This window comes from Ricinus communis, chromosome 3 (assembly GCF_019578655.1).
Source record: "Ricinus communis isolate WT05 ecotype wild-type chromosome 3, ASM1957865v1, whole genome shotgun sequence".
Classification (NCBI taxonomy): domain Eukaryota; kingdom Viridiplantae; phylum Streptophyta; class Magnoliopsida; order Malpighiales; family Euphorbiaceae; genus Ricinus; species Ricinus communis.
Genome location: NC_063258.1, coordinates 23,129,230 through 23,142,594, shown reverse-complemented (window position 1 = coordinate 23,142,594; position 13,365 = coordinate 23,129,230). Strand labels below are relative to the sequence as shown.

The following is a 13,365-nucleotide window of genomic DNA, read 5'->3' as shown; positions in this document are numbered from 1 at the left end:
TCAATTATACTTTATTTAGTGTCTATATTTAATTTTGGATTGACTCCTTATTGTATGAATATCAATAAAACAAATTAACATTATTGACATCTCATTTTTACTAAATTTCATAAAAAAAAAATTTAATATTAAAAAATATGATTTTTATAAATAAAAAGCATCTTAAAAAATACTCAAATATATAGAATATATTTTATTTAAATTCAATAGACTTTTAATATTTTATTTTTAGTTCCATAAACATTAATAATTTTAATTTTTTTTCTTTTTTAACTTTTGCTAATAGAAAATAAAAATTATGAATGTCAATTTAAAACCAATGCATAGAAAGTTATAGTACATTTATTAAAGATATAATAGAGAGTGAAGTTTAGCTCTGTATATACAGAGAGCTAAATTGACTCTTTATTTTACATTTAAGAATAAAAATTGTATTGAATTATGATATAGCTCTTTAAAATAAAGAGTTTGATATATATAAAGAGCGCATTAGAGATAAAAATTCTAAGAGTATCTCAAATAGTGCTCTTTATTTTAAAGAGTATATTTTATTTAATAAAGAATATCTTTACTTATAAAGAATAGAAAAAGAAATTAAGTCCAATACTCTCTTTATTTTTATTTTATTTTATTTTATCCAACAACTACTAATGTTTTTTTAAAAAAAATTATTTGTTTTAGATAGGAAAAGAAAAAAGTATTTTAAAGAAAATAATTTAAAATAGTAGATATTAATTAATAAAATGTATAGGATCTTGTAATATATTAATTACAATAAAGAATAAACGGTAAATTTAGCTTTCTAATATAGAGATTCAAATCCAATCAGTCTACCTTTTGCTGGCCTTCTCGAGTTATTATAAGCGGTGATGTAGACGAGAGAGTGTGTTGAAGTCTTATTTTATTAAATAATTTTTATAATAAAGAGTTTAGTTTATATATAAACAGTTATTTAGAAATGTTCTAAGAGCATATCCAATACACTCTTTATATATGTTAAACTATTTATTTTAAAAAGTTATAGTATAAAATGTCACTCAAATATATTCTTTATTCTTTAAATATAAAGTAGTAAGTCAGTTTATCTTTCTACATATGGAGATTCAAACTTCACTCTTTACTCTATATTTAATAAATGTATTACAAATTTCTATGCATTTGATTTAATTAATATTTGGTATTTTTATTTTTTATTGATAAAAATTAAAAAAAGAAAGAGAAATTAAAACTATTAATGTTATAAAAATAAAAATAAAATAAAATATAAAATATAAAGAGTTTATGGGACTTAATAAAATATTTTACTCTTTATATGTGAATATTTTTTAAAATAAATTTTATTATAGAAAAATATACTCTTTAAAATAAAAGGCACCATTAAAAATGCTTTAATATAGTATATTAAGTAAACTCTTTAAAATAATAAATTCATTTTCCAAGAAGGGTATGAAAGTAAATTTAATAAGATCTAAGAAACGAATAAACAAACTGATAAATTTATTATTATTGGATCATTATATGTGCTCTATATAAATGCTTAATTATTTATGCCATTCAAGTCCATATTGATTTAGTTTGTTAAGTTATTCTAAATTAATAATAAAGAAAAGGCAGTTAAATTTGTCGTCAACAAATTTGAACTTGTTAAGAAAGAATTAATGAATCAAATATACACATTATCCATTTAACATCAAATCAAAAGTCTTAAAACAATTGTTAGACATTTAACTAATCGAATCAAGTAGATTAAATTTTATTATAATTATTTGAAACAAATATTTTAATGAATGGTCCTTGTCGTTAATGGCCACGATCTGTCGGTGGATAAAATGTCTTTATAGAAATATACTTTATCATAGTTTTGAAAATGACTTGGCTCTTTATAATTAAACAAAATCCCCACTTCGATTCTTATATTCCAATCTATGTTTTGTTTTTCAATTTCTTTTTCCACTATTATTGGCTAATACCATAACTCCGCATGTTAACCAACCAAAACTGTCGGTGGCCGTTCTCTAATACCTAATCATTTTTTCATTTCATTTGCTGAATTTTGTGTGCATATAATAATATAATAAAATTTTGACGTGAACTTAAGTCAAGTGGTAAAATATTTTATTATTGAGAGAAATTGTGAGTTCAAGTTCTCTCCTATGCATTAAAAATTTTCAATTTTGCAATAAATATAAAAAAAAAATCACTATTTTTTATTATATTTTCCATAATTTCTTAAGTCTCCTTGAATAAGAATTTTTTGCTATATATATATATATATATATATATATAAATTAGGCTAAAATTTCTATTTTATTTTTACGACCTAAGACCTAAGATTTTTTACTAATAAATATTTTCTTTGGGATTGAGTTATAATATTCTTTTGATATTTTATTAGTATTATTTTTTTTTAATAAAATTATAAAAACATCATTCATCTCTATCCACTTTTTTATTGTCACAAACATTCAAATAGTTGTTGTAAACACAAAATTATTATCCATTTTAGCACACTTCAAAGACTTTTTTATTTTATTTTGATTATATCCTTATATATTTTTAAGTGTATTTTGATTTTTCTTTAAATTATGGTATATTTTTTGAACCACAAAACTTCATATCATCAAAACTCACTAATTACTAAAAAGATAAATATAATACTATTTAATTACTAAATATCAAACATAAAAATATAAAATAAAAATAAAAAATCTATTTCATCATACTAGTTTTGTAACAATACAAGTTAAACATAAACTATGTGACTTGAAACTTCTTGGATAAAATAATATATTGACAAGGAGACTAGAAAGAAAGAAGGATGAAACTAGAAAGCTTATATCAGACAAACTGATAGAGCCCACAAAAAAGGTTACAAACGGTACAGAGAATAGTACAAATGGGTCCACTAAAAAGGCCATGGGCCCATGATTGACAAAATCCTTCCGAAAACAAATAAATATTCTAAGAATTACACATAATTGTCGGCAAGCAATCCATCTCTATAAATAATAATCTCATGCAACAGTGACCAAACGCGCGATGCGTACAGCTGGATTGGCAAGATGTGATATTAGCCCTTCGATTTAGGCTCGAGTTTTGGATTGCCGTACAATTTTGACATTACTTTTTTTGTAATTTGACAAATATGGGACCCTCCTCCAACCGTATATCACCATTGTGCCGCCTGTCCTTTTCTATCTTAGCTGTAAGTTTAAGTTACCCATCCTTTTTTCTTTTTGTCTTTCTTTCTATTTGGGCTTTAAAATGTGTCCCCTCAATCAATCATTATATATATAATTAATTAAAAACTAAATAAAAAAGAAGCTTTCAATTTGAAAATGTAGCTACTAACATTACAGCTATTAAATGAATAATTGATATAGGAGTCGCTTTTAAAACCTAATTTTAAATTTTATATACACAAATATATTATAAATTTTTAAATTACTAATTTTAAAAAATAATAAAAAGATTTTGAAAATTATATAATTTTAAAATTGAAAAATTTTCGGAGTCGATAAACTAGAAATTAGCATATGTACCATCTGAAATATACCTTTTTTTTGTTCTTTTCCCATTAATTACAAAAGAGAAACAACAAAAGGAAAAGAGGATTGCCCTCCCAAGTAAAGAATATTGTGGCTTTCCTTTTTTTTTTTTTTTTTTACTTTCTTTTTCTTTTCAGTCTTAACAAATTTCCATTTCCCATTTTCTTTTTCCTTTTCTTTTTCTTTTTAAACTTGGGAAATAGAAAATTCCTAAAAAAAACAAAAAGAGATTAATGGATAAAAAAAAAAAAAAAACAACTTAATTTACAGCTTTTCCGTGATTGTAGCCATAATATGATAAATACCACCTAACAAACTTCTTCAACCCGGTTTGCAAATCGGTTGTCGGTTTATACCCAAGTTCTCTTCTGGCCAAACTAATATTAGCATGAGTAAACGGAACGTCACCGTTTCCAGGCATATCAACAACGTTCCTCTTAGCTTTCATTTTCAAATGCTTCTCCAGTATACTAACGAGTGTCGGTACAGTAACAGGTGACGTATTACCAAGATTAAAAATCCGATACGGAGCGGGTCCCCGTTTCTTCCCACCTGAACCCGTACTCTTACCCGCAGTATCCAAAGACCCAACACATCCTTTCACTATATCATCAATGTAGGTGAAGTCGCGGGCCAAGTCAACCCGATTCTTGCCCCGATAAACAGTGATCGGTTTCCCTTGTAAAATATTTCTCGTGAAAGAGAAATAAGCCATATCGGGTCTACCCCATGGACCGTAGACAGTAAAAAATCTCAACCCAGTAATTGACAGACCGTAAATATGATTATAAGTATGAGTGATTTCCTCACCTGCCTTTTTCGTAGCCGCATACAAACTCGCGGGCTGGTCCGTCCGATCAGATTCAGAAAAGGGAACTTTATCATTTAAGCCATAGACAGAACTTGACGAAGCCCAAACAATAGCCGGCTGAGGATTGGCCGATTTACAAGCCTCTAAAAGAGTGACTAAGCCGGCTATATTAGAATGAACATAAGAGTGAGGATTCTCCATAGCGTACCTGACACCGGCTTGAGCCGCTAAATGCATAACATGACTAAAAGCCACCACATCAAATAGCTTAGCCAAGAGCCGCGCGTCGTTAACATCGCCTTCCACGATAAAAACACCGTGACTGTTTAAAAGAGACTTGCGTGCTTTCTTCAAAGACGGATCGTAATAATTATTAAAATTGTCAAGTCCAACGACGCCGTCCCCTCTCTTTTTCAAAGCTAAAGAAACATGAGTACCGACAAAACCGGCTGCTCCGGTAACAAGAACCGATACGCCGCCGGACGGACGGTGGATCTGAGCGGAGTTACGCACTTGTTTTTCCCATTGAAGGCCGCCCCAAGAAGCGGAGAAATACTTGCTACCGGAATCGATGAAACTTTGAAAACTCAAATATGACGCCGTCAAAGCAATCAAGAAAAGTGCCCATAAGAACATGGTGCTTGTGGAGGTAAAACAACGGTAGAATTGTCTGTTCATTGCGTGGCCTCCGCGGTCGATCTTGAACTTTCCTGGTGTGGACGGGAATAACTCTTCCTCCAATGAGGGCATTTTCTTGAATCGTTTCTTGAAAAAAGAGAATGAAAGAAAAAGAAAGAAAGAAAGTTTTTTTGTTTTTCTTGAAGATAACAAAAGAGAGACTGAATATTATCAAATAAGAAAGTGGTGTACAGATGCAGAGAAAATACGAGAGAAAATGATTTTCCTGCACCTGCCAAATAAAGAGGGAGAAAAGAAGGGTTATATATAGTGGTAACCCACAGAGAAGCGACAAAGCATACGCGTGAACGCGTTAAAGGACGGCCAGATTGGAAGAGAAAGAGAAATTAACTAAATAACAAACAGTTAATATGTTTTTCTACAAAGATAAAACGGAATCGTGGTTTTGGACTTCTTAATTTAGAGAGAGAGAGAGAGAGTGATTAGTGGGAATTTGTTTTTTCTATTTTATCTTTATTTTCCTTTTTAAAAATTAGTTCCTCTTTATTACTAATTTTTAAATTCAATTGTTTCATATTCTTGGCCAAGGGGAGTGGACTTACGCTCAATCAACACTTCTGCCTTGAAAATGGCAAACACATTGAATTGGATAAATGCTTGGCTTTTTGAGTAAAATAAAAATATAATTATAATTTTATAAATCAAAATTATCATAATTTATATTCATATATATCTCTTTATTTAAAATAATATACTTAAAATTATAAAAAAGTATTATACTCTATAATTATGTATGAGACATACTTTTTAAAAAGATCACGTCTAAAATTGTTAACATTAAGTTAATTAGAATAAGTAAGCATGATGAATGTGATATAATATGTTTTGCATTATTATATTGTAAAGTATTAATCATGCTGAAGTTAATTATTTGCTTTTGTATTGAACAAGTCATATTGGGGATTAATTTAAGTTTTGCATCTTTTTGTGTTAAAATGTCAATTGCTTAATTTTCGTTAGAATAAGTGGCAATCAGAATTTCACATAAAATATTGCATCTTTCTAATCAATTGTTAATACATACTATGAATTTTAATACTATTGGACTAAGTCTGTAAAATTCTTTGAAATATACAAATAAAAGTATTTTTGTTTTGTAATATTAAAAGAGTAATAGTTGAAATTGTCTCGCTTTTAAAATAATTTCACATACCATTAAATAGATTAGAATTTGTCAATTGCACTATATTAAAAATTTGAAACCATAGATAAATTAAATAATTAAATAACTATTCATCATTGATTTTTAAATTTTATCAAATAAATTTTAAATTTAGTTGTTAAATGAAAATGATTTTATATGTATATTTTTTAAGATCCGATTCATAACATGAAGAGCCCACTAACTAAATTGAGGGTATTTTTTGAGTCTAAAATTTTTCTAAGTTCTGAATTATTTATTTTAGTCAATCATTCATAACATGATTATTTATAAAATCATCGTAATTGGGTGTTGATTTTATTTTTTTCCCTCTTTTATAAGGTGAGGTGTATATGATTTAGTCCTGAAATAAGAACATGGGAACCATGCCATTGTAAATATGGCTATATAATATTTGTTTTCAGAATATTAAAAAAAATTAAGAAAAAAACAATTTAGCAGAATTTGCCACCGGAAGAACCGGTCACGACTAAATGGTTGACGCGAAAGGAGCGAGTGAGTGACTGAAACTGAGAGAGGAAAAGCAAAAGAAAAGAACCGGGTGCAGCCCGCGTAGCAAGTAAATTCGGCTCTTGCCGCGTTGATCTGAGGCGAACTTATATTGACTTTAGTTTGTTTTATTTCTTTACTCGTTTTAATTGGCAAATTAATTTCTTCAATGAAATCAAAGGACAATAATTCTACAATCTATATAACAACCCAAATGACTGGGTGCACTGTTTCCTTTATTTGTTTTATTAAATTAAAACATTTTAATCGTATTTTTTTTCTATATTAAATAAAAAATTTATTATTATAGTGATTTAATTTTTTTTATTATTTATATTTATTCGATAAGAATTAATAAGATATATAGATCAAATTTATATAAAAGGAATATTTTTTGAGACATTTATATTAAATGTAAATTTATAAAATTTCATATAAAATACATGTCACTATATTTTCTGAAAATCCCATTTAAATTTTCTAAATTTATATAAATGAATAAATATTAAATTATTATAATTTACAATACACTAAATTTCGCATGAATTAAAATATCTTTTATTATTTATAATATGGAGGTGATAGAGTGGAAGTGGTAGGCATTTTGGAGACATAATTGATAGTGCAAGACTGGGTAATATTCCCTAAATAAAATAATATAAAACAGATTTTGTGTATGAGTTAATCACTCTTTTGTTTTCACTTTTCTATTTTTTTAATTCTCTTCTTAAAACAAAATGTACGTAAAGAGAAAAAGAAATATATTAAAAAAAACAGAGAAAAGACTGTGTCTCTCGGTGGAGGACTCTGCCTTTAAGTTTCTTAATATGCCAGCTGGACAAATGCGGTGATGGGCCCACCAGAAGTGAAACCCTTTTGACAGCTACTAGCTTTACTACTATAATCCGCATCTGACCCAGTTACGATGTCGTAGCTGTCTTGTCTCCTTCGATCCTGTCTCCTGGAAATTTCCAGGACAGTTACTTCTGCAAGTTTTAACAGAAAATGGAAAAAGAAAAAAAGAAACTATTTCTCAGTCTAATTTCCTAACTTATATTATTCCTTAATTACCTCTTCGTTTATTATTAGTTTAAAGTTCTTATGGGTTCTGTCTGTCACATGCCAAAAGAGTGATACGGAGTAGATGTCACCTCAATTGACTACTCCATATTCTTGCACTTCTAATTGGTTCCCTTCTGGTAGAAATTTAAGACAATTGGCAGAATTTTAGTTTGCATATTAATTTCAAATGTCAATTCTTTTTATTTGACTTTTTCGGATATTTTAGCAATATTATATAATATTTATTTATTTATTCTATGTTGGATTTGGTCTAAAGCCCCATGATCAAGAGTCATCTTAGTTTTGTTCTATTTTCATTTCTAGAAAGTTTTTGATAAGTTGTTTAAAAAATGCCAATAAATTTAAATATGCAGTTCTTAAGCTAATAAGGCTTAACCGACATAATTTTATCTTATAACTCGACTAAAATACTAGATTATGATAAAATTTAATATAAAATAAATTTTAGCTTTTTTATTGAAAGAAAATAAATTTTATTTTTTATATTACCAAGTAGTTTAATATATGTGCTTTCTGCATAACTTAATCCTCATGTTGTAAACTCAAGGCAGATGAGTATCCTCAAGCTAAAACCATAAAGAGGCACCTCGCCATGGGGGGTCTTTCTGCTCTTTTGGACCTCGATAGCCGAGTTAGCCCTTTTGGATCATAGAAAAAACAGATCGTAGCAACAATTAGTTCATTGCCATTGGATCGAGGAGAAGAGAAATGAGAAGTTTAGAATGCCATAAGAGAGAGAGAAAGAGTATAGATGAGAGGGAAGCTTGCTTAGAGGAAACTTGCTTGATTTTATTCAAAAATGACTTCTCCTTATGTAGGGAGGAGAACCATAACAAGAATACAAAAGGAGGCTAAGTGGGGATCCCACTCATTCTCCACTTACAAGACAATAAGGACGACTTATCATTCACTCACATGCCTAATAGGACAATATACAATAATTCACTCCACTCACATACAATAATACACTCCACTTACAAGACAATAAGGACGACTCATCATCCACTCACATGCCTAATAGGACAATATACAATAATTCACTTAAAGTAATAGGAGTGGTTGACAGCTTCACATGCTTAGAAAATATCGTCATATTGATCATCATCCATTGGCTGGGAATCTTGCATGAGAGCTTCTTGCTGTGCTCTGGTTAAGGTAGGATCATCCAGTGGGGTCGAAAGATCAGAGAATGAGAAATGTTCAATGGATTGTCCAGTTGACAGGTGTCCATTGAATGTGCATACTAATGGTGTTGAGACATTAGCCATCCTTGATTGATTTCTGTATTGCAAGGCCTGCTTTAAATCTTCCGTGATTGCTGGCGAAGCAAGATGTAGAGGACTATTAATTGTTCTCCAATGGTAACAGATATTCTGGGTTGCATATGTGTTTTCTGTTAGTCGGAGATAGGGCCTCTGTAATATGAAAATAGCATGGTATTCCGATGCTTTGGAATTGTTATCTGAGAATAACCGATGCTCATGGATAAGTTTAAGGAGATCTTCTGTCCATTGATATGGAGTTTTGAACCAGGTAAGGAATCTCCATGGATATGACCTTGAGTTTGCTTCATTATTGAAGAAGTGTAAAAGATTCATAATGGGCACTTCTATAGCATGATGACAGACTGTAGATAGGCACCATAGGAACCATAACTCACTTTCATGCTTTGGATGTTCAAGAGATAAGTGATAAATCAGACACCAAGGGTAGTCTGGAAAGAAGAAGTTGGGTTGTATTGGGAGTGAGAAGGTTTGTTGAAAAGTTGCCAAAAATGGAACATCATGTTCCGGGCAAAGTCAGTGACTTGTTTGGTTGTGAGGTTGTTGGGAAGATCTGGTGGTGAAGGAGGTTGCAGGTTGGTTCTGGAAGATGAAGAAGCCATAAAAATTATGGGAAGATTTATGGTAGAGGTGAGAAGGACTATAGGCTGATTCTGAGGTTTGGAAAGTTTGGATAAGAAATTCGGGATTAGGTTTCTTATCCCTTTTATATGCTCAACCTTAAAATCATATCTGTTGAACCATGACTTTAATCGCAGCAGTTGGGGCTCAGGCAAAGTCTTCTGGTTGGATTCAAGAATCTTTGGGAATGAGGAGTTGTCCATCCGAACCAGGAAGTGCTGTCCAATCAAGAAGAATTCAAACTTTTTTATCCCGTACTTGACCGCCAAAATTTCCTTATAGGTCGTGTGATAATGTTTTTCTGAAGAGGAAAACTGACTCGATGCATATCCACATAATTGTTCCTTGTCGTGGAGCTTTTCTAGGAGGATGGCCCCCTCATGCATAGTCAGATACATCTGTTTGAAGAATAAGTTCTCCTGTTGACGGGATTGTGAGAGGTGGCGGATTGTGAGCCAGCTCTTTTAGCTTTTTGACAGCTGTTGTTTGTTCCGCTCCCCATGGAGGAGGGTTCTTCTTGAGCATTTTTGAGAGGTGGCACGTGTAACTAGACATGTGTGGAATGGCCTCTCGAACATAGTTTAGGATTCCAAGGAACTGTTGAATTTGTTTCACTGATAAATTCTCTTCTGAAAAATTATCAAGTTCCTTCATCAAGTGGGGACCATATGTGTACTGGCCATTCTTGAAATGCATATCGAGAAATTCAATTTCTCGTCGGCCAATAGTGCTCTTCTTTTCTGACAGCATAATGCCATATTTCTAGATAATGGCAAGGAACTGTTGTAACAGTTAATGGTGGTCTTCTACTGTTTCTGAGAATAGTAGGATGTCATCGATGTAGATCAAAGAAGAGTAAAGGATAGGCCCAAAAATCTCATTCATAGTCTTCTGGAATTGAGATGGGGCCGTCTTGAGCCCAAAGGGCATAACAGTCCACTGGTATTGGGCATTAGGGATACAAAATGCAGTCTTGTATCTCTCACGGATACCGAGTTGCCAAAAGCCCGCCTTTAGGTCAAATTTGGAATAGTATTGGGCCTTTTGGATATGGACTTTGAGATTTGAGATCCGAGGAAGAGGAAATTTGTTATCTTGAAGGAAATGGTTTAAGGGCTTGTAGTCTATGACAAGCCTCTTTTTTCCTCGAATCCTTTCAGACCTTTTTTCCACATAAAAGGCTTGGCAAGCCCATTGTGAAGTAGTGGGTTCAATTAGGCCTTCTTTATGTGATGTCAAGCATTCTGATCGGGTAAGGGCTAGGTCTGTAGGTGACATTCCCATGTGTGTGGCTTTAGTAGGGTTAATGTCTTCATTAAGTTTGAAGGGGAGGCTGATATAGAATTGTGGATTTTTCCACAGAGGAAGAGGGTGTTGAAAATGTGAATGAGATTCTGGACAAAACTGAAGGAATTTTTTTGTGTATGGTAGGAATGGTGAAATTGTATTTGTCACAGAAAACAGATTTGAAGTTTTAGTGTATGGCCGGAACTGTCTCTTGAACTTTATGCCAGTTGGAAGAATTTGGAGCTTTTGAGCTTGATGATAAACATCAAAACCTATCAGGATATCCTTATTTGGAAGATCCGAACCAATGATATGCGTCCATACAATGCAATCAGGAAAGAACTGTATTCCGATCTTCTGTCTTGTGATCAAAGTGGTTTTGAAGGTTTGACCATTGGCTGCCCTAAAGAACTGATCATGGGGCTTCCAATACTCTGATGGGAGAACCATTGGGTTCATCATGCTTCTTTGTGCTCCAGTGTCATAGAAAGCTATTACTGGTACAGACTTTGAGTATTTTGAAGGTAGAATCTATATAGGAACATATAGAACTGGAAGGGGTTTTGTAGTAAATTGAAAAGTTTCAGGAGATGGAGAAGAAGCAAAGAAGGAAGACAATAGGGTTGGTGAAAGAGGATATTGCATTACATCTTTTAGAATATTCTCCTGACTTTCTTCGTGCAGACCAATCATTAAGATTGGTATCTCACTATCGTCTGAGTCTGAAGAAGTTTCTTGTGAGGACTCTGTGGAGTCTGAGAACTCGATTTCTAACCCAAATAAGCTTTCTGGGGTAAGATCCTCTTGCTCTGAAAGGAAAGATTCTATTTCTGCTTCAAAAGAGTCTGAAAAAGATAAAGACATGCTGACTTGTTGGATCATCTTTGCTGACTTTTCTGGATTCTTAGGATAATTTTTTGCATAGTGTCCCTTTCTTTTGCAGATGAAACATCTGTCAGACTTGTACCCCTGATTCCGTTTCTTATGGAAGTATTTGAATCTCTTTGGGTTCCTTTTCCTGAACTCCTTGTTGCTGCGCGTGTATTTCTGGAAATGATGTCCAGACTTCTTCTTATGATTTGAACAGACGCAGTTGGCGGCCTTGCACTTAATCTTGAGGTGGTTCTTGTTGCACGCCTTTTGGACTATTAAGTCCCTTTGAGATAACCTTTTGAATAACTCTTGTTGATCACACAGTCTCTTGATGGAAGAGAGAGTGAATTGCTAGATTTCGCCGAGTGTGATGGAGGTGACTGGTTTCTTTGTTGCCACAATCATATTGTTGACCTCAGGTTGTATTTCATCTGGCAGAGAGGTGATGAAGGTATACTTTAGTGTATCGTCACCATCATGTCCTCCAATGACATAATAGAGTTTGGACATAGCCGAATAGTGCTTTTCCATATCCTTCATTTTTAATGAACAACATTTTCGATCAAAAAACTCTTGTTTCTGCTGTCTTATGACAAGGTCATAACTCTCAAGGAACTGGTTATGGAGGATTGTTACTGCTGCTGATGGAGTTGGCAGTGCGACAAATTGAAGCCTGGTGTACTCAGGTTGAGACTGAAACCAATCTCTTAAGCTTCCGGTAAATCTTGTGACAAATTCGGCAAGGACCTTTTTGAGTGTGGCCCCCTTCAAGGGTCATCTGAAGATCAATCCATGCCAAGAACTCGGAAAGCTTGTCCTTCCATCTCGATGGGGGTAGGTCATCAAAAGTGCACTAAGGTCCCATGCCAGCTGGTTTTGACCTTGGGTTTGGAGCTCCAGTGGGAGTAAAGAATGACTGTGCATCCTCATCCTCAAGTTCCACTATTTCTGGACTGGGATCAGTAGGCAGAAGTGTTCATGAGAATCTCAGTGATGTCCTCCATCTCTGAAGTATTTGAAGAGGATTCTGAATCATACGGACTGATGAGAGATTGCTCTGGAAGTTTGTCTTTAGAGGCTAGAGGAGGATAGGTTTTCTTTTATTGGGTTTATGAGTTTTTCGGATAAAGGTGAGAGAAGGTGCCAAAGGGCTGATAAAGGGTTTCTTATGGTTGTTCTGGTTGTGAAAGAAAAGGGAATGAAGAATAGTACGAAAAAGCAATAGCAAATGATGTGGAGGCTGCTGAAGTAAAGGATGGAATTATGACAGACTGGTCTCTCCGAAGATCATGCTCAATTTGATCTATTTATTTCTTCAGCCGTGTGATCTCCTTTTCCTTTTGCATGAAGGCATGAGTAATGGGCTGAGGTATCCGAAGCTCTCTATCCAGAGCCTGATACTTTGCAGTGAGCGATGAATGGAGCTGGAGTACTTCTTGTGAGAAAGTATCCAACTTATGATCCAGTTTTTGAGCCAGGTGTAAAGCTTGGTCCAATTTCTCATCTATC

At 32.7% G+C, this 13,365-nt stretch overlaps 2 protein-coding genes across 2 annotated transcripts; both read right to left on the bottom strand.

The window, feature by feature from the left end:
- Nucleotides 1-3,539: 3,539 nt before the first annotated feature.
- Nucleotides 3,540-5,295, bottom strand: LOC8277256 (UDP-glucuronate 4-epimerase 1). The gene has a single exon (XM_002528176.4). It carries the CDS (start codon nt 5,107-5,109, stop codon nt 3,808-3,810), a length of 1,302 nt encoding a protein of 433 aa, XP_002528222.2. The 5' UTR covers nt 5,110-5,295; the 3' UTR covers nt 3,540-3,807.
- Nucleotides 5,296-10,488: 5,193 nt separating this feature from the next.
- On the bottom strand, nt 10,489-11,433 carry LOC125369583. Its single transcript, XM_048372361.1, has one exon. It carries the CDS (start codon nt 11,431-11,433, stop codon nt 10,489-10,491), a length of 945 nt encoding a protein of 314 aa, XP_048228318.1.
- Between the last annotated feature and the right edge of the window lie 1,932 nt (nt 11,434-13,365).

Bases quoted from the DNA above. Each gene is read 5' to 3' on its own strand.
- LOC125369583 (XM_048372361.1), bottom strand. From the start codon at position 11,433: ATGGTTCTCCCATCAGAGTATTGGAAGCCCCATGATCAGTTCTTTAGG.
- LOC8277256 (XM_002528176.4), bottom strand. From the start codon at position 5,109: ATGCCCTCATTGGAGGAAGAGTTATTCCCGTCCACACCAGGAAAGTTC.